This window comes from Arachis hypogaea, chromosome 20 (assembly GCF_003086295.3).
Source record: "Arachis hypogaea cultivar Tifrunner chromosome 20, arahy.Tifrunner.gnm2.J5K5, whole genome shotgun sequence".
In the NCBI taxonomy this organism is placed as follows: Eukaryota; Viridiplantae; Streptophyta; class Magnoliopsida; order Fabales; family Fabaceae; genus Arachis; species Arachis hypogaea.
Window position 1 is genome coordinate 59,691,777 of NC_092055.1, and position 23,662 is coordinate 59,715,438.

General features: G+C 36.1%; 1 protein-coding gene across 4 annotated transcripts; it reads left to right on the forward strand.

Moving 5' to 3' along the window:
- Window positions 1-5,424: 5,424 nt before the first annotated feature.
- On the forward strand, window positions 5,425-10,963 carry LOC112782979 (probable E3 ubiquitin ligase SUD1). 4 transcript variants are annotated; one of them, XM_072231352.1, is made up of 9 exons: window positions 5,429-5,543; window positions 5,639-6,331; window positions 6,988-7,755; window positions 7,842-8,053; window positions 8,145-8,507; window positions 8,759-8,916; window positions 8,996-9,159; window positions 9,254-9,400; window positions 9,939-10,963. In XM_072231352.1, exons 2-9 carry the CDS (start codon window positions 5,723-5,725, stop codon window positions 10,419-10,421), a joined length of 2,904 nt encoding a protein of 967 aa, XP_072087453.1. In that variant the 5' UTR covers window positions 5,429-5,543; window positions 5,639-5,722; the 3' UTR covers window positions 10,422-10,963. The 4 variants fall into 4 exon arrangements, with proteins under 4 accessions (XP_025681471.1, XP_025681472.1, XP_072087453.1 ...); XM_072231351.1 differs by having other exon boundaries at window positions 5,468-5,543; window positions 8,756-8,916; XM_025825686.3 differs by having other exon boundaries at window positions 5,425-6,331; window positions 8,756-8,916.
- The last annotated feature ends 12,699 nt before the right edge of the window (window positions 10,964-23,662 follow it).

Here is a 23,662-nt window from a genome sequence, read left to right on the forward strand (position 1 = left end):
ACCTATGAACACGTGCCTGATAACCACCTCCGTTCTATCTGCACTAGCTTGAGTGTGTATCTCTTAGCCTCCTGGTTCATGATCAGAGTCTTCGTGGTATAGGCTAGAATTATTAGCGGCCATTCCTGAGATCCGGAAAGTCTAAACCTTGTCTGTGGTATTCTGAGTAGGATCCGGGAAGGGATAACTGTGACGAGCTTCAAACTCGCGAGTGTTGGACGTAGTGACAGACGCAGAAGAATCAACGGATTCTATTCCAACATGAGTGAGAATCGACAGATGATTAGCCGTGCGGTGACAACACATTTGGACCATTTTCACTGAGACGATGGATGGTAGCCATTGACAATGGTGATCCACCAATATACAACTTGCCATGGAAGGAGACCTGCGTGCGTGAAGAGGAAGACAGTAGGAAAGCAGAGATTCAGAAGACAGAGCATCTCCAAAACCTCAATCTGTTCTCCATTATTGCATAACAAGTATTATTTATTTTATGTTAATTACTTTTCCTAAACCCAACCATTTTTATTATTAATTTCCTGACTAAGAATTACAAAATAACCATAGCTTGCTTCAAGCGGACAATCTCCGTGGGATCGACCCTTACTCACGTAAGGTATTACTTGGACGACCCAGTGCACTTGCTGGTTAGTGGTACGAGTTGTGAAAAGTGTGATTTACAATTCGTGCACCAATAACCAAACATTGATTTTGCTCTGATGAACTTACATTTTAGATGGAGTTGGGGGAAGCGTGGGTGTGCTTTCTTCAAGTTGTTGGGGGGGTTCAGGAGTGCTGCAGGGTTACATAAAATTAATCATATCATAAAAAAATAGTCAGGGATCAATCGTGAAAATATACACCCCAACAGGGGCAATATACACCCAAACTGTAACCAAATACACACCCAAGACTATTTCTTACCTTTTTGTAGTTCCTTTAATTTGTAGCACAAGGGTTGGTTCATTTTCTATCTCAGGTGTTTCTTCAATTTCCGGCATAGTGGTTGTTTGGGACAATGATAGACAAACTTGAATTGGAACTCTAAACAAGAAGAAAAATAAAAGGTTAACAAAGCCTTTGAAAATAAAAAGGTTATAAGGTTGAAATTTTCTTGAAAAACTCACATTGCAAGTGCTTCAGACTGTGTCTCTTCCCTCACAACCATCATATTCTCTTCAGTCGGCTCATTGGCTGACTCTTCAACCAGACTCAACCTAAAATATACCCTAAGAAAGTCAAAAATACACCCGAAGCATTCAAAAGAAAGACAGGCTTTGTTTTTTGAGAACTTACATACTTGTATTTTTGCTTTTTTTTCCTGCCTTTTTTCTCGAATAAAACAATAAAGGGCTTTTTTTTCTAAAAAAAATATATACAGAATTAGAAGTAGAAGGTAATAAAAGAACAGAAGTAACGGTTATTTGAAAGAGAAATTACATGCTCTCTGCCGGTTTGTTTACGCTACTTTGGTCTGTGTGTCCTTGAGAGGAAGGATCATCACTTCCCAAGTTTACGTCCGGTATTCTAAACATAATAGAGTACATGTTATTCACAAAAAATATCATACTGTAAAATCAGGATAACAAGATTTTATCAAATAAAGCTTCTTATGTTTTAGATGAGACATAGTGACCTTACGTCGATCGCAGGTCAGCTTCCTTCTCCCTGCCAAACAAGAAACAATTATTAGCAAAGAAAACACCCTAAAATCTGAAATATACATCCCAACAAGACATACCCCTGTGCAGCAGATTTTTCATTGTTTTCCCTTTAGAATTCATCTAATTCTTCATTTCTAATTTCAGATCTGACAGTACATGCATAAAAGAACATGTTAACAAATATAATTTTGATGATAGACGGTAATATAGCTTACAAAGTACTGTACCGATGATAGGATTGAGCTTGCTCAGGAGATGAATCCTCAACATTGACTTTTTTCTTTTTGGATTGTGTCCCGGGGGGAAAAAACAAGTATGAATCAGAAATACAAAATTAATTTGATCACAAAATACTATCCAAAGAAGTGCTTACTTTTTTGGTGTTCTCTGAGTCTTTTTCTTTGTTTTTTGCTTCTCCACTGGTGATGATTCTTCGCTTCTATAAGGTAATAAGAGACACTCTGTTAATACATGAAATCTTGATAATAAACCCAAAGGAAAGGAGTAATAATTTCAGAACATTACTCATCACTTGATTCAGATTCTGAATCAGAATCCTCCTGAATCTTCTTTCTTTTTTTGGACTCCATTTTGGAAGGCAAACAATCATTATTTAAAAACATACTAAGAGGCACAAAATACACCCAAATGAATGCACAAAATACACCCAACTGGATAAACAAAATACACCCAACTTGATAAACAAAATACATCCAACTGGATAAACAAAATACATCCAAGTATGTTACTTACTTTTTGGCTTTTCGGCTGGGTTGTTTTCTTGTTGAATCCTCTGAGTCTTCTTCAGTCTCAGACTCAGAGGTAGAATGGTCACTTTCAGTTGTTTTAGGCTTGGTTTGGTAAAGCTTTTTGGAGAGGTGCTTGTGCTTCTAAAAAGTACAAGCACCTCATTTTGCGTTTGGTAAATTAAAAAACTCAAGTGCTTGTGCTTGCAGCTTTTAAAAGTTATGGGTGCTTTTGAAAGCACCTAACAAGAAGCTTTTCAAAGTTGGCTTGTGCTTTTTAAAATTTAAAAGCCTAACATAACCTCATATGTTAACTAATTTTCAAATTTAATGCTTGCATTTATATCTATTATAGTATTTTTAAATTTTAAAAGCTATTTTACCAAACGCAATTATTGTTACTTGTGTTTATTGAAAGCTATTTTTAATTTAATTTACCAAACATAAATGCTACAACTTTTATAAAGCTATCTTTTAAAAGTTAGCTTTTATAAGCTACTTTTGAAAAGTAAAAGCTTTACCAAACTAAGCCTTAGTCTCAGATGATGATGTTGAACTTGCCTTCCTTTTTTTGTTTTTTTGGTTTCTTCTTTTTTTTTCTTTTTTCTTTATTTCTTTCATTTTTCCTTTGTTTCAGTCATCTTTACAATCCCCTAAAACATTAGAAATTTTAGTTAGCAGCATTCAGATAAATAAAATACACCCAAGATATTTTGTTCACTTACCATATGTTCCTCCATTTCTGTCCTCATTCTTTCGACCAACTGCTCTCTAGTCCAGTTGGCAATCCAGGGTTCTGGAGGTCTTTCTGCCCTCTTCTTGTCTTTATTTTTTGATAGATAAAAGTAAACTATCATCAAGGCAAACAGGCAGCCGTCAATTGCCTTTTTCTTTTTCAGATTGTAATCTGTTATGCCCTTGATGATAAAATTCAAAACATGTGCTCCCCAATTCTGCTCTGTTATTGTGTCCATCTTGAAAATTGGTGCCAGGTGCATAGGTGAGATTTTGTTTATTGTTGTTGGTAACAGGAACGCCATTTGTATATAGAGGATGAAAATCCTCTTGAACATGAGGCGATCCTGTTCATTATCAACACCAATAGTCATCATCTCATCTGTCATATTTTTGAGGGTCTTACCCTGGAATCTTCTAAAAATTTGTTTGTCGTCTTCAGAAAGATCCTTATAATTGACTTTTTGAGGAAATAGATCTCCTACAAAAAGGAAAACAACATAGTATGAAAATCAGTTCAAATACACCCAAGCATCAATTGAAATACACCTGAATATGGCTCATATACACCTATATTTGTAGCGAGTTACCTGACGCGTTGATGCCAACCGCAGCCCCTATTGTTTTTGGTCTTACTTTAAAAGAACCGTAACCAGTTTCGAGTCTGTTTTTCCCTAATTTAAAGGAGTTAGCCAACTCCTTTAATATTTGGTGATGCACCCTTAGCGGCGGGATGTGCATCAGGCCACCAAATCCCAAATCCCTAACAATTGTTTTCTTCTCCTCGCTCATATTTCTGAATTTCTCACTCAACAAATGGGTTGCACACTTAAGGTCTTTGGTTTGCTGTAAACAAAGCAAAATTAGAGTCAAATATATTTCTATTATGAAAAACTGATTTGATCTAAGACATATATTTGTTCTTACATTTTTTTCCAGCTTGGTTTCTGCCTGCCATTTTTTCTAAAATGAAAAATACACCCATAGATATCAGTCAAATACACCCATAGATTAGCCACATACACCTATACGGTTTCTCATAAGTATTTAATTAGATCAGTTCAAAATGATGTTTCAATTCACTCAAACATGCATAAATATACAAGGTCAAGCAACATTACAAGGTCAAGCAATATACAACCAAGGACAAGCAATATTTAGAACACTTGCAACAGTTGATTATATTACATTATATCAGTTCAAAAATATACACCCAACAAATTATGCCATATACACCCAACAAATTACTCCATATACACCCACCAAATTACACAATATACTCCCAAAAATCAGTTACGAGAAGAACTAGAACAAGAAGAACAGTAAAACCTAGAACAACTAAGAAGAATAGTAAAACCTAGAACCAAGAAGAAAAGTAAAACCTAGAACAAGAAGAACATTAAAAACAGTAAAATGAGAGCTAAGAACAAGAAGAACAGTAAGACGTAGAAGAATGTAGAAGAACAGTAAAACCTAGTTCTTCGATTTCGAAATGTGGAAAATCTACAAGATGAGTAAAATAGTAACGTACCTTGAGTAATATATCTTCGTTTTTTCTGGAGATTGTTGATGGAGAGTTCTAATCTTCGCGACGAGTTCTATCTCTTCAGTTTCGAATGTTGCTCGAAAATGGACGATTTGTGTTTTCTTCGAAGGGCTTGGAGAAGTGGAAGAGTGCGCCATTAATGAGCGTTTTTTGCGAAGCGCAACCGTTGAGTGGCGCGCGTGTATTTTACGCTCCGTTCAAAGGGAGTGACTGCGCATGTGAATGAAGTCTGGGTTGGGAACTTGTAAAGCTTGTAGGGCTTTTTTGCTTGTATGTGTAGCAGACCCATTAAATAAATTACCCTTAAATGGACAAGAAAAATGAATTTGATTATCACTATACGAAAGACAGTTATGCTCTACATTTTTATGGCGAGTTTGGTGATTCATTTGGTATTACTTGTATCTTGGAGCTCCTCGCTCTCAATAACCAATGAACCAAACCAAACCAAACTTCCGCCACTATACATTTAATGATTTAAAAGCATAAAGTTTTTTATGTCAAGAAATTAAAAAAATAATAAATTGATAAAATAAAATAAAAGAATTTGCTATGGTAATTTTTTATATAGTAATATCGATAATTTTTATATAATCAAAATTTCAATCATATATTCATAAGGATATTAGTATCATGTAATTTCATCAGTTACAGTGTTAAAATGAAAGATGCACTATTTTATCGGATATTTTAAAATTACCTTAAATAATAATAAATTTCCTAATTTTAAAAATATTTAAATTGATATCCATATTTTAAAAGAAATCGCATCCATTCGCAGGAAGTAGGGCTTTGTTTTTAAAATCAGTTCATATGCTATGTTCAACACGCCAATAACCCTGCCTGAATGTACCTGAGTTGGGACAACGTTTATAGTGTACTTCTAGCCTTACATCCCTTTTGATTTTGGTGGCTCTCCTAAATTTGTTTCATATATGCTGCAGGTCTGCAAGCATGCATTCTCGTTTTCTCCTGTTTATGCTGAGAATGCCCCAGCTAGGTTACCGTTTCAAGAATTTGTGGTTGGAATGGCAATGAAAGCTTGCCACGTTCTGCAATTCTTCTTGCGCCTGAGCTTTGTGCTATCCGTGTGGCTCCTAATTATACCTTTCATAACATTCTGGATATGGCGATTAGCTTTTGTAAGAAGTTTCAGTGAAGCCCAGAGGCTATTCCTAAGTCATTTATCAACAGCAGTTATTCTGACTGATTGCCTCCATGGTTTCCTGCTTTCTGCAAGCATTGTCTTCATATTTCTTGGGGCCACTTCTCTGAGAGATTACTTTAGGCATTTGCGAGAAATTGGGGGACAGGATGCTGATAGAGAAGATGAAGTGGACAGAAATGGGGCGCGAATTGCTAGAAGAGCTCCTGGACAAGCTAATCGTAATATTAATGGTGATGGGAATGGTGAAGATGCTGGTGGAGCACAAGGAATTGCAGGAGCTGGACAAGTGATTAGAAGAAATGCTGAAAATGTTGCTGCACGGTGGGAGATGCAAGCAGCACGTCTTGAGGCCCATGTTGAGCAGATGTTTGATGGTCTGGATGATGCTGATGGAGCAGAGGATGTGCCCTTTGATGAACTTGTTGGCATGCAGGGTCCAGTTTTTCATTTGGTTGAGAATGCATTTACTGTAAGTCTATTAACTTCATGTTATAACGTCTAATGTTCGTTATTCATTTATTACAATGTTATTGGTCTTGTTATTGCTTCTTTATAAAAAAATGGACAAGTTGGCCTAGGCAGAAAAGAATGTTTAGCCAAAAATGATTAAGCTTATTTTAGTTGCATTTATGTCAGTGAGCTATATTTAACAAGCTCCTCTCCTGAATAATGATGATGTATATTTGTATTCAAACATTATTTTAGTGTGCTATTACAGTCATGGATGAAATGCAATCTTGATTAATAAACTTCTCTCATAACATGTGAATGGAAGGAATGCACAAATATGAGGTGATGAATTTTACTTGATCAGAGAAAAATATTCATTACTTTTGCATGTAAAATTTAAATTTGGGGGGTTCGTTGCATGAAATCCAAGCCTCATTCCCTTAAAATTGATTATTGGCTGTGTTTTGATCATTAGGTGAAGCATGGTTATTGAATTCTATGATTATCTTTCTTATGTTAATTGGTCATTTTGTTGAAGCAGTAGCTTATGTTCATAAAGTTGTATATTGTGCTGATAAACTTCGATGATAATTTTAATGTTTTTCTTTGACAAAATGAACCCATTGTTTTACATGGTATTTTATTTAGAGATTAAATATGTTGTTCCACATGCAGGTGCTTGCAAGCAATATGATTTTCCTTGGTGTTGTAATCTTTGTGCCCTTCTCATTGGGTCGCATCATACTCCATTATCTATCTTGGTTCTTCTCAACTGCTAGTGGTCCTGTAATAGCTGCTATGGCCCCACTTACTGACGCATCTCTTTCCCTAGCAAATATTACGTTAAAAAATGCATTAACTGCTGTTAAGAATTTGTCATCTGAGACTCAAGAAAGTGGATCAATTGGTCAGGTTGCAGACATGCTGAAAGTGAATGCTAGTGGATTGAGTGAAATGGCAAACAACATAAGTGAATCTGCCTCGTCTGATCTCTTGAAAGGAGTGTCAATTGGAACTTCAAGGCTTTCAGATGTTACTACTTTAGCAATAGGATATATATTCATATTGAGTCTAATTTTCTGCTACTTCGGTATTGTTGCTTTGATTCGTTACACGAAGGGTGAGCCTTTGATGATGGGAAGATTCTATGGTATTGCTTCTATAGCAGAAACAATTCCATCTCTCTTCAGGCAGTTTTTGGCAGCAATGAAGCACTTGATGACTATGGTTAAGGTTGCTTTCCTTTTGGTTATTGAACTTGGGGTATTCCCCTTGATGTGTGGATGGTGGCTTGATGTTTGCACCATACAGATGTTTGGGAAGACAATGGTTCACAGAGTTCAGTTCTTCTCTGCATCACCTTTAGCCAGTTCCCTAGTTCATTGGGTTGTGGGGATTGTGTATATGCTACAAATTAGCATATTTGTCAGCCTTCTTAGAGGGGTAACATTTGCTCATATGACATGATTCTTAAAGCTATTTCTATTTTTGACTACTAGTTTACATGTTTCATCTGTTTCTTATGGCAGGTTTTGCGCAATGGGGTTCTGTACTTCCTTCGGGATCCAGCTGATCCAAACTACAATCCGTTCCGTGATCTGATTGATGATCCTGTCCACAAGCATGCTCGCAGGGTTCTGTTATCTGTTGCAGTTTATGGCAGTTTGATTGTGATGCTAGTATTTTTGCCTGTTAAACTTGCCATGCGGATGGCTCCTTCTATTTTCCCACTTGACATATCGTAAGCTGACCTCCTTGAGCGGTTCCAACATTTCATACATGCACTCAGCCTCTCTACTATAGTTATTAACTTCAAATACATATTTTTGCAGGGTTTCTGATCCATTCACTGAAATCCCAGCGGACATGCTTCTCTTTCAGATTTGTATCCCATTTGCTATTGAGCATTTTAAATTGCGGACAACTATTAAATCCCTGCTTCGATACTGGTTCACAGCAGTTGGTTGGGCACTTGGTTTAACTGATTTCTTACTGCCTAGACCTGATGACAATGGTGGTCAAGAAAATGGAAATGGGGAACCAGTTAGGCAGGACAGGCTACAGGTTGTACAAGCAGGGGTGCACGATCAGGGTATGGTGGCCTTTGCGGGGGATGATTTGAATAGGGTTATTAATGCAGCAGGTGATCCAAATGCTGCCGAGGATTATGATAATGATGAACAATCTGATTCTGAGTGAGTTCCTTCCATATTGTTAGATTAAAGTCCCACTATTATGATTTAGGCCCTTCCTCCTCTGTATCTAGTTATTTTGTCTATGTGACCTTTTTGTACTTTTTACTTTTTACTTTTTATCTTTTATTTTTTATGTTTACTTTGCATAATTCATCGATGATAGGTCTAGCTGCTAATCTGTGTGTGTACACTCATGTTTCGGAAGCTATTTCTCTGGCACCATCTGATTACATATTTTCTTACTCTAGCAGTTATGCTTTTGCACTTCGCATTGTTCTACTACTGGTGATAGCTTGGATGACCCTGCTTGTCTTCAACTCTGCCCTGATAGTTGTACCAATTTCACTTGGACGGGCACTTTTCAATTCTATTCCACGTCTGCCCATAACTCATGGCATTAAGTGCAATGGTATGTAATTGAGTGAACTGGTTTTTGTTCCCAAACTTTGTTAATATGAATGTGGTTGTAATCTTGTATCTTTCTTCAGATCTGTATGCATTCGTAATTGGAAGCTACGTGATCTGGACTGCTGTTGCTGGAGTTAGATACTCAATTGAGCAAATCAAAAAAAGGAGGGCCTCAGTCTTGTTTGGCCAAATATGGAAGTGGTGTGCCATTGTTATGAAGAGTTCTGCACTTTTGTCTATATGGGTAAGGATGGTCATTGATTTTGTTATTCAGCCTGATTTTGCTTATGCATAGTTTTTCTTTATTTTTAATTATCTTCCCCGCTTCCTTATTTTAGATATTTGTCATCCCGGTGCTAATTGGGCTTCTCTTTGAGCTTTTGGTCATCGTGCCAATGAGAGTTCCAGTGGACGAAAGTCCTGTGTTCCTCCTCTATCAAGACTGGGCTTTAGGCCTTATATTCCTAAAGATATGGACAAGATTGGTAAGTGTTTTTGTTTTTTAAAAAATTATCTACATTTCCTTGGCTGTACCAACTTTTGTAATTGATCCATTTCGTAGTAACTCGCAAAGTTTCGCATTAATTAATGACTATCCAACAGATTCTCCAATTTATCTGGATCTATATACCCATATGACAGAGACAGTATAGAATCCAATGTCATTGTTTGATCCATGTTATCATCTACACCCGTTGTTCATACTTCCTTCTAGCATATGTAGTTTATTATTCCTAGTAGGATTATATACCCTCCTACACCCTATTTTGGATATCAAGTTGGCAATGGTATTAACTTTTTATGAAATGACTTGTAAGGTTAGGTCCTGGTGAGTTATATTTTGCATTGTAAGAAGAGAGAAATATTGGCTCATCTTCTATAATTTTTCAGTTCATCAATTTCCTATCAGCTGACCAAGTTTTGCTAAAGAAAAGTTGACACCTTTCATACCTGACTAATAATTTGGAATTGATAAGCTTTCTTGCTTTGATTTTCTTGGTGCTGACTTAGTTCTTTGAATAGGTTATGTTAGACCACATGATGCCTCTCGTGGATGACAGCTGGCGAGTAAAGTTTGAGAGAGTGAGAGAAGATGGTTTCTCCAGGCTACAAGGCCTTTGGGTCCTTCGGGAAATTGTACTTCCAATCATAATGAAACTATTGACAGCATTGTGTGTACCTTATGTTCTTGCCAGAGGTGTGTTTCCGGTACTTGGGTATCCTTTGGTGGTCAATTCTGCTGTATATCGGTTTGCATGGTTGGGATGCCTCTGTTTCAGTTTCTTGTGCTTTTGTGCCAAGAGATTTCATGTTTGGTTTACGAATCTTCATAATTCAATACGCGATGACCGGTATCTCATTGGCCGGCGGTTGCACAACTTTGGAGAACATGTCGAGAAGGCAAATGAAGCAGGAGCTTCTACAGGCGTGCCGGATACAATTTTATCTGACCATGAAGCAGATGTTGGACTTAGGCTGAGGCGCATAAATCAACAGGCAGGCTGAGATGTATTTCAGGTATGAGAACTTGTTAAACCTCATGCCTGTTGGCTCTGCTCATGAATCGGTAATGTATAATTATGCACCTTTGTTGGATAGTTATTACAACATCTGTCACAACACCTGTACTTTCAGTCGAGAAAAAACAGTATGTTTTGCACAATAATTTAGCTAATGGTAGGAAAATAAAGGTAGAAATTATTTACTTTTTGCTTTTTTATGTTTTTGGGTTGTTGAAAGAAGGAAGCGGGTAGCATGTTGGAGTCTGGGTTGCCTTTGGAAGTGTTTGGATTATCGTGGTTTGAAGTAGACATGAGGATGTAGGATCATGAAAGGTAACCATAACCTGTGTACAAAAGTTCCTAGGGTGTTCCAACGTGAACTTCTGATGGGTAGAAGGTTACTTTTAGGGAATGAAAGCAAGGTTAATTTGAATAGATGTTTAGTTAGCGTTTAATTTTTTGTCATGGGCACAAGGTCTTCAATTACCGGAGATACCTTTTTATTCTTTGATACAAGATGTAAATTGCAAATGTGGATTTCTTTTACTTTTTTTTGGACGTGTTTCAAATTTCAAACTTGATGGATCTCGACAATAACATTTTTAACGATTTATTAAAAATAATTTAAAACATATATATTTGCTAGGTAGGTTCCTGCTTCTAGACTATAAAATCCATACATTTCCCGTTTTGAAGAAAATCAAGAAATGTATGTGGAACCCGTTAAGGGTATACTGAAACTACTTGTCAACCTTTTTTGAGAAAAAATCTTTACAAAATTCAAAAAATGTGAATTAGATCAAATTTAGTTATTGATAATGATATTTCTAAAGCTGAAGAAAAAACGTTAATAAAGAAAAAAAGCAGCTAAAGAAAAACTGATGATCAAATTTAGTCCTTATGTATTTTTTTAATTAATCGGTATTTTTTATTTAAATAATCAGTTATTACAATAATTAAATTTTGTAGTAGAGAACTAATTAAATACGTATTTTATAGTTTGATTGGTGTTCACAGTATGGTTATTGAAAATAAAAGCGATCGACTATTTCAGAACCCTAACTATTATGTACCGTTCTCCCATCTCGCATAGTTGAATTAGAACATCGTTATGGAGCCTAGCAGTATTTTTTCTTTTCTCCCAAAGACACTAATGCGATTTTATTTCAAATGAAAGAAAAAAGTGTGTACAAAAGTCAGGACTACTAGTAGAGGAAAGTGGGGTTTTCCCAATTTTCGCATAACAGCGAAATACAATAAATCTAAGTAGGGGTATACATAGTCTAGTCCGGTTCGAAGATCTGGTCCAGCTTCGAACATTTTAAGGGCTAATTTTGTATGATTTTATTGGGTTTAAAGTCGGGTAAGGATCTCAAAAATAGACCCGATCATTATTTTGGGTCGAGTCTGAGTCAAGGGGAACTTGGCTTCTTCTGGTCTATGCACACTCTAAGAGAACTAAAATATATGTTTTAAATTAATTATAATATTATGTTATATTTTTATTTTTAATCAGAGTTGTTGAATTAGAAAATAGATCAAAGTATCAAATTAGAATTTATGGACAAATTTAAGTTTAAATATAGATATTAACTTTTCGATAACAAATTTATTTTTTATAAATAAATGCATCATAAATAAGTTTCTTTATAAATAAGTTTTTTTTTTATAAATTATTGTTAAAGTTTTAAAGACCCCGATTTAGATCTGGTATAATTGTGGCCAGATATTTAGGTTTCATCGGGTCTAGGGCCGAGTTAGGGTCCAAAAAATAGACTCGATTCACCGGGCCCATGAACATCCCTACCAAAAAACGTGCGAAACAAAATCAAAATAATAAAAGATTAATGATCCAAATTAGTCTAAATTTTAAAATAGATATTTTAATCTAAAAAGAATTAATACATAGATAAATTTTTAGCATTTTTTTCCTTAGACATGCAGTTTGGAGATTATTATGTCTAACGAGATGGAGATTAATCTGTATATTAATTTGTTTTAGAAATTAAAATGTCTACTTTTAAAATTCTTGAGTACTGATTTGGATAATAATAGAATAAAATGACTTGTGCATAAAATTTATCTAAACCCTAGTTTAACTATAATTTGTGTCATTTAAGTTGAATAAAGTTACAATTAAGTCCTTAAAAGTTAGTTTCAAATTAACTAGTCCTTCAAGAAAGAAAAAAAAAGTATCAATTTGATCATTCACAATATTAAATGATAGGTATGTTATGTTCTTCTATCAATTCATCACGTAAAATTTAATAATGGTGTTTATATATACCAATAACTCCTGCGATGTATCTGTTTATGAAAAATCATCACGTAGATAACTTCTGGAGTAAAACTTCACCTGTTTTAGTAGGATTTGTGGTTAATAGATAGCAGTTGATAAAGATTATATGGAAATTCAAAATATAATGAATGTTTTACTGTCCAAAAATATATCGTTTTCATGCTTATGTGGCAACAACAAAATATGCACCATTGTAGACAACAAAATATATAGACAATTTTGTTTCATTTTGCACTATTACACTTATTAACGAAAGGACATACATGTTCACTGTTTACTATCGTGAAAGACCTAATTAGTATTTTTTTTCAAAGGTTAATTAGTCCGAATTCAAAATCTTTAAAGATAAAATTATCACTTTACTCTTAAAAGTATCATATCAATATTTTTCCTAATAATTAAACTATCGTTTTTGTCTCCAACGTTTGGAGTAAGTCCTACCTAACTTTTAAATCGTCCTATTTGTATCCCTAACGTTTGTAAAAGTGATTCGATGTTATCTTGTCGTTAATTACACATCATGAGTTTTAGTTGGAGTTCTGAAAATTTCTTCTTGAAGTTAGAATATAGATGTCTGGAATAGAACCGATGATCTATTCCGGATAATAACTCATCAAAAGTTGAAATTAATCCCTGTAACATTTACATAATTCACTTTTTTGGGGACATAATTGAATTTGAACACAAATAGTGGGTACAATATTGAAATCGAACACATCCAAATAGGATCTAATTGAAAATGAATATATCTAATTGAGAATAATTGAAAAATACAATCTGATCTGTTAGTATAATTGACGGCAGGATAACATTGACTCACTTTTATAAGCATTTGGGATACAAATAAGATGATTTAAATATTAGAGACACAAATAGAACTAATCCCAAATGTTAGGGACAAAAACAATACTTTACTCATTTTTTAATTATTTTACCGTTATATTTCATTTATTTTGTATTTTGTATATAATTAATTAAATAATCATGTAAGTAAATCCGTTATTTGTCCATATATACCCGATACTTTTTTTTTCATTATTATCCAAACAAGATCTATCATTTCAAACACAAGTTCGAACACAGTTGCTTTATTTCATACTTCCCATGGTCACGGGTGCAAAATCTAATAAATTAATGATAAATAAACCACGGATATCTTTAGCATTGGCCATAAACTTCCTTTTCTTTTGATTTTGGAGTGGGAAGTTCTATTTTTTTTATTAATGAGAATTCTGACTAACCAAGCAGATAAAGATTCTTGTACTTTTTATTTCTCCTGCTATTTTTGTTGTATAAATTTTCTATAAGTCTTTTTTATTTTCATTTACGAAGGTTAAAAATATACAGATTAAAAGCTAAAGCAATAGTCTTTCTCTAAATTTAAGCCTCAATAAAGACCGACCGAAAATGAAAAACAAATTATTTCGCCTTTGTATAAAACAGCGATGGACCCTTTAATCGCTTTAAGAAAACCGTACTAAGTAGTACCATATCTTTATCAGGAATTACGAATGAAAAAATATTAAAACAACTAAACAAGGATGGCTCATCTTTGTTCGTGCAACTTGGAATAAAGGGGTCCCTGATTTTGTTAGAAGTTTGATAAAGGTACTTAAGGATGCTCTTCTCTTCAATAAGAAAACTTTTGGTAATGTGTTTGTCAAAAAGAAGTAGTTGGAGAGACAATTTAATGATATTCGAATTTCTCTTGAGAGTATGGAGGATTTGGGGTTGAGGGCGAAAGAACAAGGTATCTATGATGAAATAAATACTATCCTTCTTCAAGAAGAACTTATGTGATATCAGAAATCAGGAGAGCAGTCGGTTCAATGTGAGAACATAAACACTAAATTTTTTCACTTGCAAACAATCATCAGGAAAAAACGGAATACAATTCATAGACTGTCTTTGAAAGATGGAACTTGGGCTACTGAGCCGCAGGAGCTAGAGAAAGCAACAAACTCCTTCTTCTAGAAGTTTTTTTCTACAAGGGAGCATATTGATCTTCATGCTAGGAAAGACTTTCCCAGTCCATCCCTTAGTAAACCTGTCAAAGGTTGATTGAACCAGTGGAGTTGGAAGAGGTGAAACGAGCTGTAATGACCATGAATTCTTTTAAAGCTCTGGTCCAGATGGTTTTCAGACCCTATTTTATAAGGAATTTTGAAATTCTATATGCTATGATGTGTGGGGGTTAGTGGTGCGGAATTTCTAACCACAAACTAACCGGCAAGTGCACCGGGTCGTACCAAGTAATACCTTACGTGACGATGATTGATGGATTAAGCAACAATAGTGTTTGATAGGCTTAGTTAGACAAAAAGAAAATAGTGTTTGGAAGTTCAAAAGCATTAAAAATTAAATTCAAAGTTGAAGACAGGCAAGTGAATAGGTGAGGAATAAAATATGGAGAAAGCAGTTAAGGCTTCAGAGTTATCTATTTTTCCGGATTTACTTTTCTTACTAACTATTTTAATTATGTAGGATTTAATTTATGGCAAACTATATGTGACTAGACCCTAATTCCTTAGACCTTTCTAGTCTCCTCTAAAATTCATTAACTGCCAATTCCTTGGTCAATTAATTCCAATTAGAAGCTACATGATCAAATTCCAGTTTATATGCCACAAAAACTGTAATTACCCAAAAATAAAAGGATTATATATCACGTATCCCGTTAAATCCAGATAATTAAAATTTAGGAGAATATGTTTTCAAGCTGTTGTTCAAGTAAAGAGCTTTTCCAAGTTATACAAGAACTCAAATAGAAAGAGGGTCATACTTCCGTTCCACCCAAATTAATAAGATAAAGAGCGAAAGCAATCCTTAAATTATAAATCCATACATGAATTAAAAGAGAAAAAGCAATAAAATTAATCCATAGAAATAGACAAAGCTCCTAACCTTAACAGTGGAGGTTTAGTTGCTCATGGTTCAGAGAAAATACGGATTGTAAATTGGGATGGAATGGGATCCTCCCCAGGACCTCTCTCAAGAAAGGAAAGTTTCTCCCTTTTATAACTAATCTTAATAAATTTAAAATCTAATTTTTAAAATTAAAATAATATCTTTTCCTACAATTCAAATTTGAATTTAAATTTGAATTAATTTAAATAATCAAGTCTTCAATGGATGGATGGGGACCACTTGTTTCGTCCATTTTGTAACTTCTAATCTGTGTTTTCTGGGCTGAAAACTGGGTTAAAACAGCCCAGAAATTGCTCCCAACGTTTTTCTGCGTTTTCTGCACGTGGCGCATGTCACGCGTACGCGTCAGTCACGCGTACGCGTCGATGGTCTTTTTTGCGAGTCACGCGTACGCGTCGGTCACGCGGACGCGTCACTGAGCAAATCTTCAACTCACGCGTACGCGTCAGTCACGCGTACGCGTCGCCATGGATACTTCCAGATCACGCGCACGCGTCAGTCACGCGTGCGCGTCGCTTCTCGCTGCCATCTCCTTTGCTTCTTTTGCTACAGAAACTCCATCAAATCCAGCCGAATGCTACCTAAAATAAACAAAATTGCAAAAGACTCAAAGTAGCATCAATATTGGCTAAAAGATAATTAATTCTTTATTAAATTCAACAATTTAGATGCAAATTCACTAGGAAAAGATAGGAAAGATGCTCACGCATCACAACACCAAACTTAAACTGTTGCTTGTCCTCAAGCAACCAAAACTAATATAAGCTTAGGATGTGAATTTGCATGAGAACGAGAGTTCGATTAAGCTCATGTCTCTTCTTATAGTGGGATTTACAACTGCAATCCTGAATAGTTTTGGCATCTCACTTTATCATTTGAAGTTCAGAATGATTGGCATCCATAGGAACTCTGAATTCAGATAGTGTTATTGATTCTCCTAGTTCAGCATGTTGATTCTTGAACACAGCTACTTTATGAGTCTTGGCCGTGACCCTAATCATTTTGTTTTCTAGTATTACCATCGGATACATAAATGCCACTGACACATAACTGGGTGAACCTTTTCAGATTGTGACTCAGCTTTGCTAGAGTTCCCAGTTAGAGGTGCCCAGAGTTCTTAATCACACTCTTTTTGCTTTGGATCACGACTTTAACCGCTCAGTCTCAAGCTTTTCACTTGACACCTTCACGCCACAAGCACATGGTTAGGGACAGCTTGATTTAGCCGCTTAGGCCAGGATTTTATTCCTTTGGGCCCTCCTATCCATTGATGCTCAAAGTCTTAGATCCTTTTTACCCTTTGCCTTTTAGTTTAAAGGGTTATTGGCTTTTTCTACTCTCTTTTTTTTCTTTTTCTTTATTTTATTTTATTTTTTTCTTTTTTTCGCAAGCTTTGTGTTTTTCACTGCTTTTTCTTACTTCAAGAATCAATTTTATGATTTTTCAGATTATCAATAACATTTCTCTTTTTCATCATTCTTTCAAGAGCCAACAATTGTAACATTCATAAACTTCACTATAAAAAATATGCACTGTTCAAGCATTCATTCAGAATCACAGAAAATACCACCACATCTAAGTAAGTGAGACTACTCGAAAAATTAAACTCAAATTCTCATGCACTACATCTGTTCTTCTTTCTTTTTTATTTCAAGCTTAGTGGGCAATACATGAGACATCTTTCAGAATTAAAGCACTTAACAGAAAAATTAAACTAGAACCTATGAATCTACTAATAAAGGATCATGCAGCAAACAAAGCAAAATAGTAGAAAACCGAAACATACATAATAAAAGTGGGAGGGAATAAAAATGAAAGGAACTCAACCACCTTGGTTATCTGAGCGGTCGTTTTATTCTTCAGGTTGTACTCCTCAATGAAGATGATTCGCCTCCCTTTTGGTGCCATCGGAATAGACAGAAAATCCTTAAGCGAAGCGTCAACACCAAACTTAAATGTTTGCTTGTCCTCAAGCAAAGAAGAACTGAAAATAAAAAGAGACAGATATTTTGAGAAAAGAAAAATAAAAGGATAAAAGAACAAGAGAGAATTAGGATTGGGAGAGAGAGAAAGAAAATTAAAACTGGGCGGCGAAGGCGACGCGTACGCGTACGGCACGCGTACGCGTAGGTCGCAGAACTTCCTTAATGACGCGTCAGCATCAGGCACGTGTCCGCGTGCCCTGGGTTTTGCGCGATTCGTGCGAAGCCAGCCGCGCGCACGCGCAACTCTCTGTTCGCGTGGCTAGGGAACCAATATTGGCATACGACGCGTTCGCGTCATGCACGCACACGCGTGGATGGCCGTTTGGTCAAATGACGCGCATGCGTCAGGGACGCATACGCGTGGGCCATTTTGTGCTTTTAGCACACTTCCAGCCCCAAGCCAGCATAACTCTCTGTCCAAACACCTTTTACGCCGATTGCGAGGTCACGCGTACGCGTTGATGGCGCGCACGTGTGGGAGACGCGTACGCGTGGGTTTGTTTGTGCTAGAGGCATCATTCTTGCGCCACTCCCGCGCAACTCTCTGTTCAAATTTTTTTCACGCACACCCATCTGACGCGTACGCGTCAGCGACGCTTGCGCGTCGTGTGCCCCACCCCCCTTTTTTTTTAGCTTGTGGTGTTTGGTTCCTATGATAAAATAGCTGCATGATCAGAAAATTAGTAAGAAGTTAATAAAAATCAAATAAGTAAGAAAACTACTACTAATAAAAATAAAACAAAATAAAGCTAAGAATGAAAAGGAATGATCACACCACGGTGGGTTGTCTCCCACCTAGCACTTTTAGTTAAGGTCCTTAAGTTGGACATGTGGTGAGCTCCTTGTCATGGTGGCTTGTGCTTGTACTGATCCAAGAATCTCCACCAATGTGTGTTAATCCAATGGCCACCGGGATTCCAAACTAGGCGCATAACTCCTTCGAGCAAGTTGAAGTAAGTGACAAGGCCCCAATAATGTTGATTGTGAGAATGAATTCCAGGGTCCCAAACCTTGCTTTTACACCCATCTTCTTGTGGATCACCATTGTTCCCACCGGGTGGCAATTGATCTGAATTCTCACAGAGACATCCAAACAACCTTCTAGACCCATTCAATTGAGTTCTACACCAATCCTTGCACTTCAATTTGGAGCATGCAACCATATTGAACCTTGCTTGACAACTCTTACCACTAACTATCTTCCTCTCACTCTTAATGCCACAAAAAGCTCTAAGTTGACCATCCGTCTCCAGTAGCCCATATTCAAGTGGGAATGTAAAGGTTAAAGATAAGAATTTTACCCACTTGAATGTTGTATTGGATGGTGATGGCTTTGGGAGAGGTCTTGCAAGCTCCACTCCCTTGTGTTCTTCTTTGAATTCTTTCACTTCTTTGCAGGCTTCCTCAATTTCAACTTCTTCCTCTTGGTAGCTGTCTTCTAATTCAATCTATTCTTCATTGCTTACCAAGGGCATGGGAGGTTGTGCATCTTCCTCCTTTGTGGGTGCATCTTCCTCCTTTGTTTTTGCATCTTCCTCTTCTTCCATGTGTGAGGATGGAAAGTTCTCTAGTTCACTGGAGTATGAACTCTTTTGATTGATTTCCCCACTTTCTTTTATAGGATCTTGTATTATATCTCTTGGAAAGGAATTTTCTTGCTCCTCTTCCTGTGGTTTGATAATCGACTGCACATGCTTCTCTATATTTTTGACACTTGTCTTTATATCATGTAAGAATTCTTTCATGAGAAGCTCAAGATCTGATGGTATTTGAGATGAATAAGAAGGAGGTGATGGTTCTTGATAAGTGTAAAAAGAGGATGGTGCTTGGTATGAATAGGGAGATAGTGGCTCTTGATATGGGTAGAAAGATGATGGTTCTTGATATGGATATGGAGATGGTGGTTCTTGATAGTTGGAACATGGAGCATTGAAGTTTCTTTGGTTTTGACTTTGCCAACCAAAATTCGGGTAGTTCCTCCATCCACAATCATATGAATTACTACTTGGGTGTGAGTAGTAACCCATATGATCTCTTTACATTATTTTTCCTTAGCACAAAATATCAAAAAAAATTAAACGCACCATGTGATAAACAGGAAAGTAAAGAGGAAAGAACATAATTCTAAAAATTAAAATAAAACTAACTAGGAAACACCAAACTTAAGATAAAAATAAAATAAAACTAATAGAATATAAAAAGTTAAAAAAATAACCAAAAAAATAAACAAAGTAAAACCAAGAAAAAAAATGAAAATGAAAAGAGAAATAAAATAAAATAAAAAATCGACGAGATTTATAAAAAAATTTTTAAACGGAAGTAAAAAAAAAGTATATAAAACGGGGGCAGGGGGTTTGCTAACGAAAAAAAAAACAAGGAAAATTTTTTTAAAATTTTTTCTTTTTTCTTGAAAAATAATAAAATAATATTTAAATAAAATTAAAATTAAAACGCCTAATCTAAACAATCAAACAACTAATAGTTGTTAATCACAGTCAATCCCCGGCAACGGCGCCAAAAACTTGGTGCGGAATTTCTAACCACAAACTAACCGGCAAGTGCATCGGGTTGAACCAAGTAATACCTTACGTGAGTAAGGGTCGATCCCACGATAATTGATGGATTAAGCAACAATAGTATTTGATAGGCTTAGTTAGACAAAAAGAAAATAGTGTTTGGAAGTTCAATAGCATTAAAAAGTAAATTCAAAGTTGAAGATAGGCAAGTGAATAGGTGAGGAATAAAATATGGAGAAAGCAGTTAAGGCTTCAGAATTATCTATTTTTCCATATTTACTTTTCTTACTAACTATTTTAATTATGTAGGATTTAATTTATGGCAAACTATATGTGACTAGACCCTAATTCCTTAGATCTTTCTAGTCTCCTCTAAAATTTATTAACTGCCAATTCCTTGGTCAATTAATTCCAATTAAAAGCTACATGATCAAATTCCAGTTTATATGACACAAAAACTCTAATTACCCAAAAATAAAAGGATTATATGTCACGTATCTCGTTAAATCCAGATAATTCAAATTTAGGAGAATATGTTTTCAAGCTGTTGTGTAAGTAAAGAGCTTTTCCAAGTTATACAAGAACTCAAATAGAAAGAAGGCCATACTTCCGTTCCACCTAAATTCATAAGATAAAGAGTGAAAACAATCCTTAAATTATAAATCCATACATGAATTAAAAGAGAAAAAGTAATAAAATTAATCATAGAAATAGACAGAGCTCCTAACCTTAATAGTCGAGGTTTAGTTGCTCATGGTTCAGAGAAAATACAGATTGTAAATTGGGATGGAATGGGATCCTCCCCAGGACCTCTCTCAAGGAAGGAAAGTTTCTCCCTTTTATAACTAATTTTAATAAATTTAAAATCTAATTTTTAAAATTAAAATAATATATTTTCTTAGAATTCAAATTTGAATTTAAATTCAAATTAATTTAAATAATCAAGTCTTCAATGGATGGATGGAGACCACTTGTTTCGTCCATTCTGCAACTTCTAATATGTGTTTTCTGGGCTGAAAACTGGGTCAAAATAGCCCAGAAAATCGCTCCCAACATTTTTCTGTGTTTTCTGCACGTGGCGCATGTCACGCGTACGCGTCAGTCACGCGTACGCGTCGATGGTCCTTTTTGCGAGTCACGCGTACGCGTCAGTCACGCGTACGCGTCGCCATGGATACTTCCAGATCACGCGCACGCGTCAGTCACGCGTGCGCGTCGCTCCTCGCTGCCATCTCCTTTGCTTCTTTTGCTGCAGAAACTCCATCAAATCCAGCCGAATGCTACCTAAAATAAACAAAATTGCAAAAGACTCAAAGTAGCATCCATATTGGCTAAAAGATAATTAATTCTTTATTAAATTCAACAATTTAGATGCAAATTCACTAGGAAAAGATAGGAAAGATGCTCACGCATCAGTTAGTCAAGAGAGCCTTTGAGGGAGAGATTCTAAATGCTGCTATTTTCAAGACCTGCATTGTTCTGATTCCTAAAGTTAAAGCTCCTACTTCTTTAAGAGACATTCGCCCTATAAGTTTATGTAATGTTCTTTATAAAATCATTACAAAAGTGCTGATGAACAGGGTTAGACCCTTTCTGTCAAAGTTCATTGGCCCGCTTCACGATGGTTTTATCCCAGGAAGAGGTACTACAGAGAACATTATCATTGTGGAGGATATTATGAGTTTCATGAAGAACACTAAGTCTAGGAAAGGGACCATGATCTTTAAGATTGACTTGGAGAAGGGTATGACAGGGTGGACTGGAGATTTCTTGAAGCTATTTTGGTTTGGTTTGGCTTTTCGAGGGCTACTATTCATCTTATTATGGCTTGTGTGACATCATCTTCTTTGTCTGTTTTGTGGAACATCGAGAAATTTTAGAGCTTTAATCCCCAGAGGGGTTTGAGACAAGGGGATCCCATGTCCCCTTATCTCTTTGTGCTTTGTATGGAGTGTCTTGCTTGTTTTATTGCCCATCGGGTTTCGTAGGGCTCATGGATACCGGTGTCGGTTTCTAGATATCACCCAAATATATCCCACTTGATATTTTTTGATGATCTACTGTTGTTCTTTAAAGCTACGAAAGCTTAGGTAGAGGATGTTATGCAGTGCATGAACTTATTTTCCAAATCATCAGACCTGCGAGTGAATCTTAGTAAGTCTAGGGCTCAATGTTCAAAGAATGTGTCTGTGAGAAGGAAAGAGATGCTCTCGGGAGTCCCTCGTATTCGTTTTTGCCAGGACTTGGGACGGTACCTATGGTTAATATTGGGCATAAAAGGTCTTCTAGAAAGATGGCTCAAGAAGTCATTGAGATGATTTAGAATAAGCTTGATAGTTGGAAGTGGTATCTGCTGAATAAGGTAGGAAGACTTTGTTTGGTTAAGTCGGTAATGACTTGTATTTCAGTCTACAACATGCAGGTTACTCTACTTTCAAAGTATGCATGTGAAAAGATTGATTCACCGATGCAACAGTTCTTATGGAAAGGCTAGAATAATGGGAGAGGGTTGTCTTTGGTTAATTGGGAAGTAGCTATTACTCTCAAAAAGGCAGGTGGCTTGGGTGTACGAGATACATACCGTGCTAATCTGGCACTTCTTGGCAAGTTGGTTTGGGATTACTTCAATAATAAAAACAAACTGTGGTATAGATTGTGATGCAAAAATACATCTAGAATTCAAATTGTTTTGGTGGTGGTCATGGACAGAATGCGTCGACCATTTGAAAAAAAATTCTCAAAACATATGAAGCTCTTAAGGATGGGTTTAGGTGCAATGTAGGGAATGTGCAGCAATTCGTGTGGTATGATGAGTGAACTACGTTTGGAAGACTTTGTGATCTTGTTCCCTATGTTCACATATCTAAGTCGGAATTTGTAGTGGCTGATTTGTAACGTGATGGATCTTGGATGGTGGATACGCTTGCTACGAAAATTCCTCTTGCAGTTAAGCAATTCATTTCCGGCCTTACTTACCCAAAATCGGCGGATCTAGATACGGGGTGGAGTTAGTGGTTGCAAGGACAAAAAGGTATAGTGCAAGAGAGGGTTACAGTTGGTTGTTGAAGCATAAAGTGGATTGGAATGGTAATAGTGATTGGAGCTGGCTGTGGCATTTAAATCTTTCGGAGAAGATCAAATTCACTATGTGGCTTGTGTTTCATAACGCTCTCCTGATGGAGGCTTTCCATTTTAGGAAGCATCTAACTATTTCAGATTTGTGCCAGAGATGCAATTCGGCTCTGAAGACAGTCGAACATTGCTTGCGGGACTGTGTTAAATCCAAGAAGCCAAATGTTAGACACTCACTTTATTAACTCGTTTGAAGACACTTCCATTGAGATGTGGTTTAGAAAGGTCATGCCTAATAATAAGGTTCTTTTTGGGGCCAAAATGTGGTGGTTGCGGAGACATAGGTGTAATGATGTTTTCAGTGTTAGGAATCATTGGATGAATCACAAGGTAGTTGCCCTTATCAAAAGCACTGCCATAGACCAGAAACTTTATATGCACCGAT

Excerpts from the sequence above, each read along its gene's own strand:
- LOC112782979 (XM_025825686.3), top strand. The coding sequence starts at position 5,630 with ATGCTGCAGGTCTGCAAGCATGCATTCTCGTTTTCTCCTGTTTATGCT. Across the intron at positions 8,508-8,755 it reads GATGAACAATCTGATTCTGA|CAGTTATGCTTTTGCACTTC; the intron begins GTGAGTTCCTTC and ends TTCTTACTCTAG. Across the intron at positions 9,160-9,253 it reads CTGCACTTTTGTCTATATGG|ATATTTGTCATCCCGGTGCT; the intron begins GTAAGGATGGTC and ends TCCTTATTTTAG.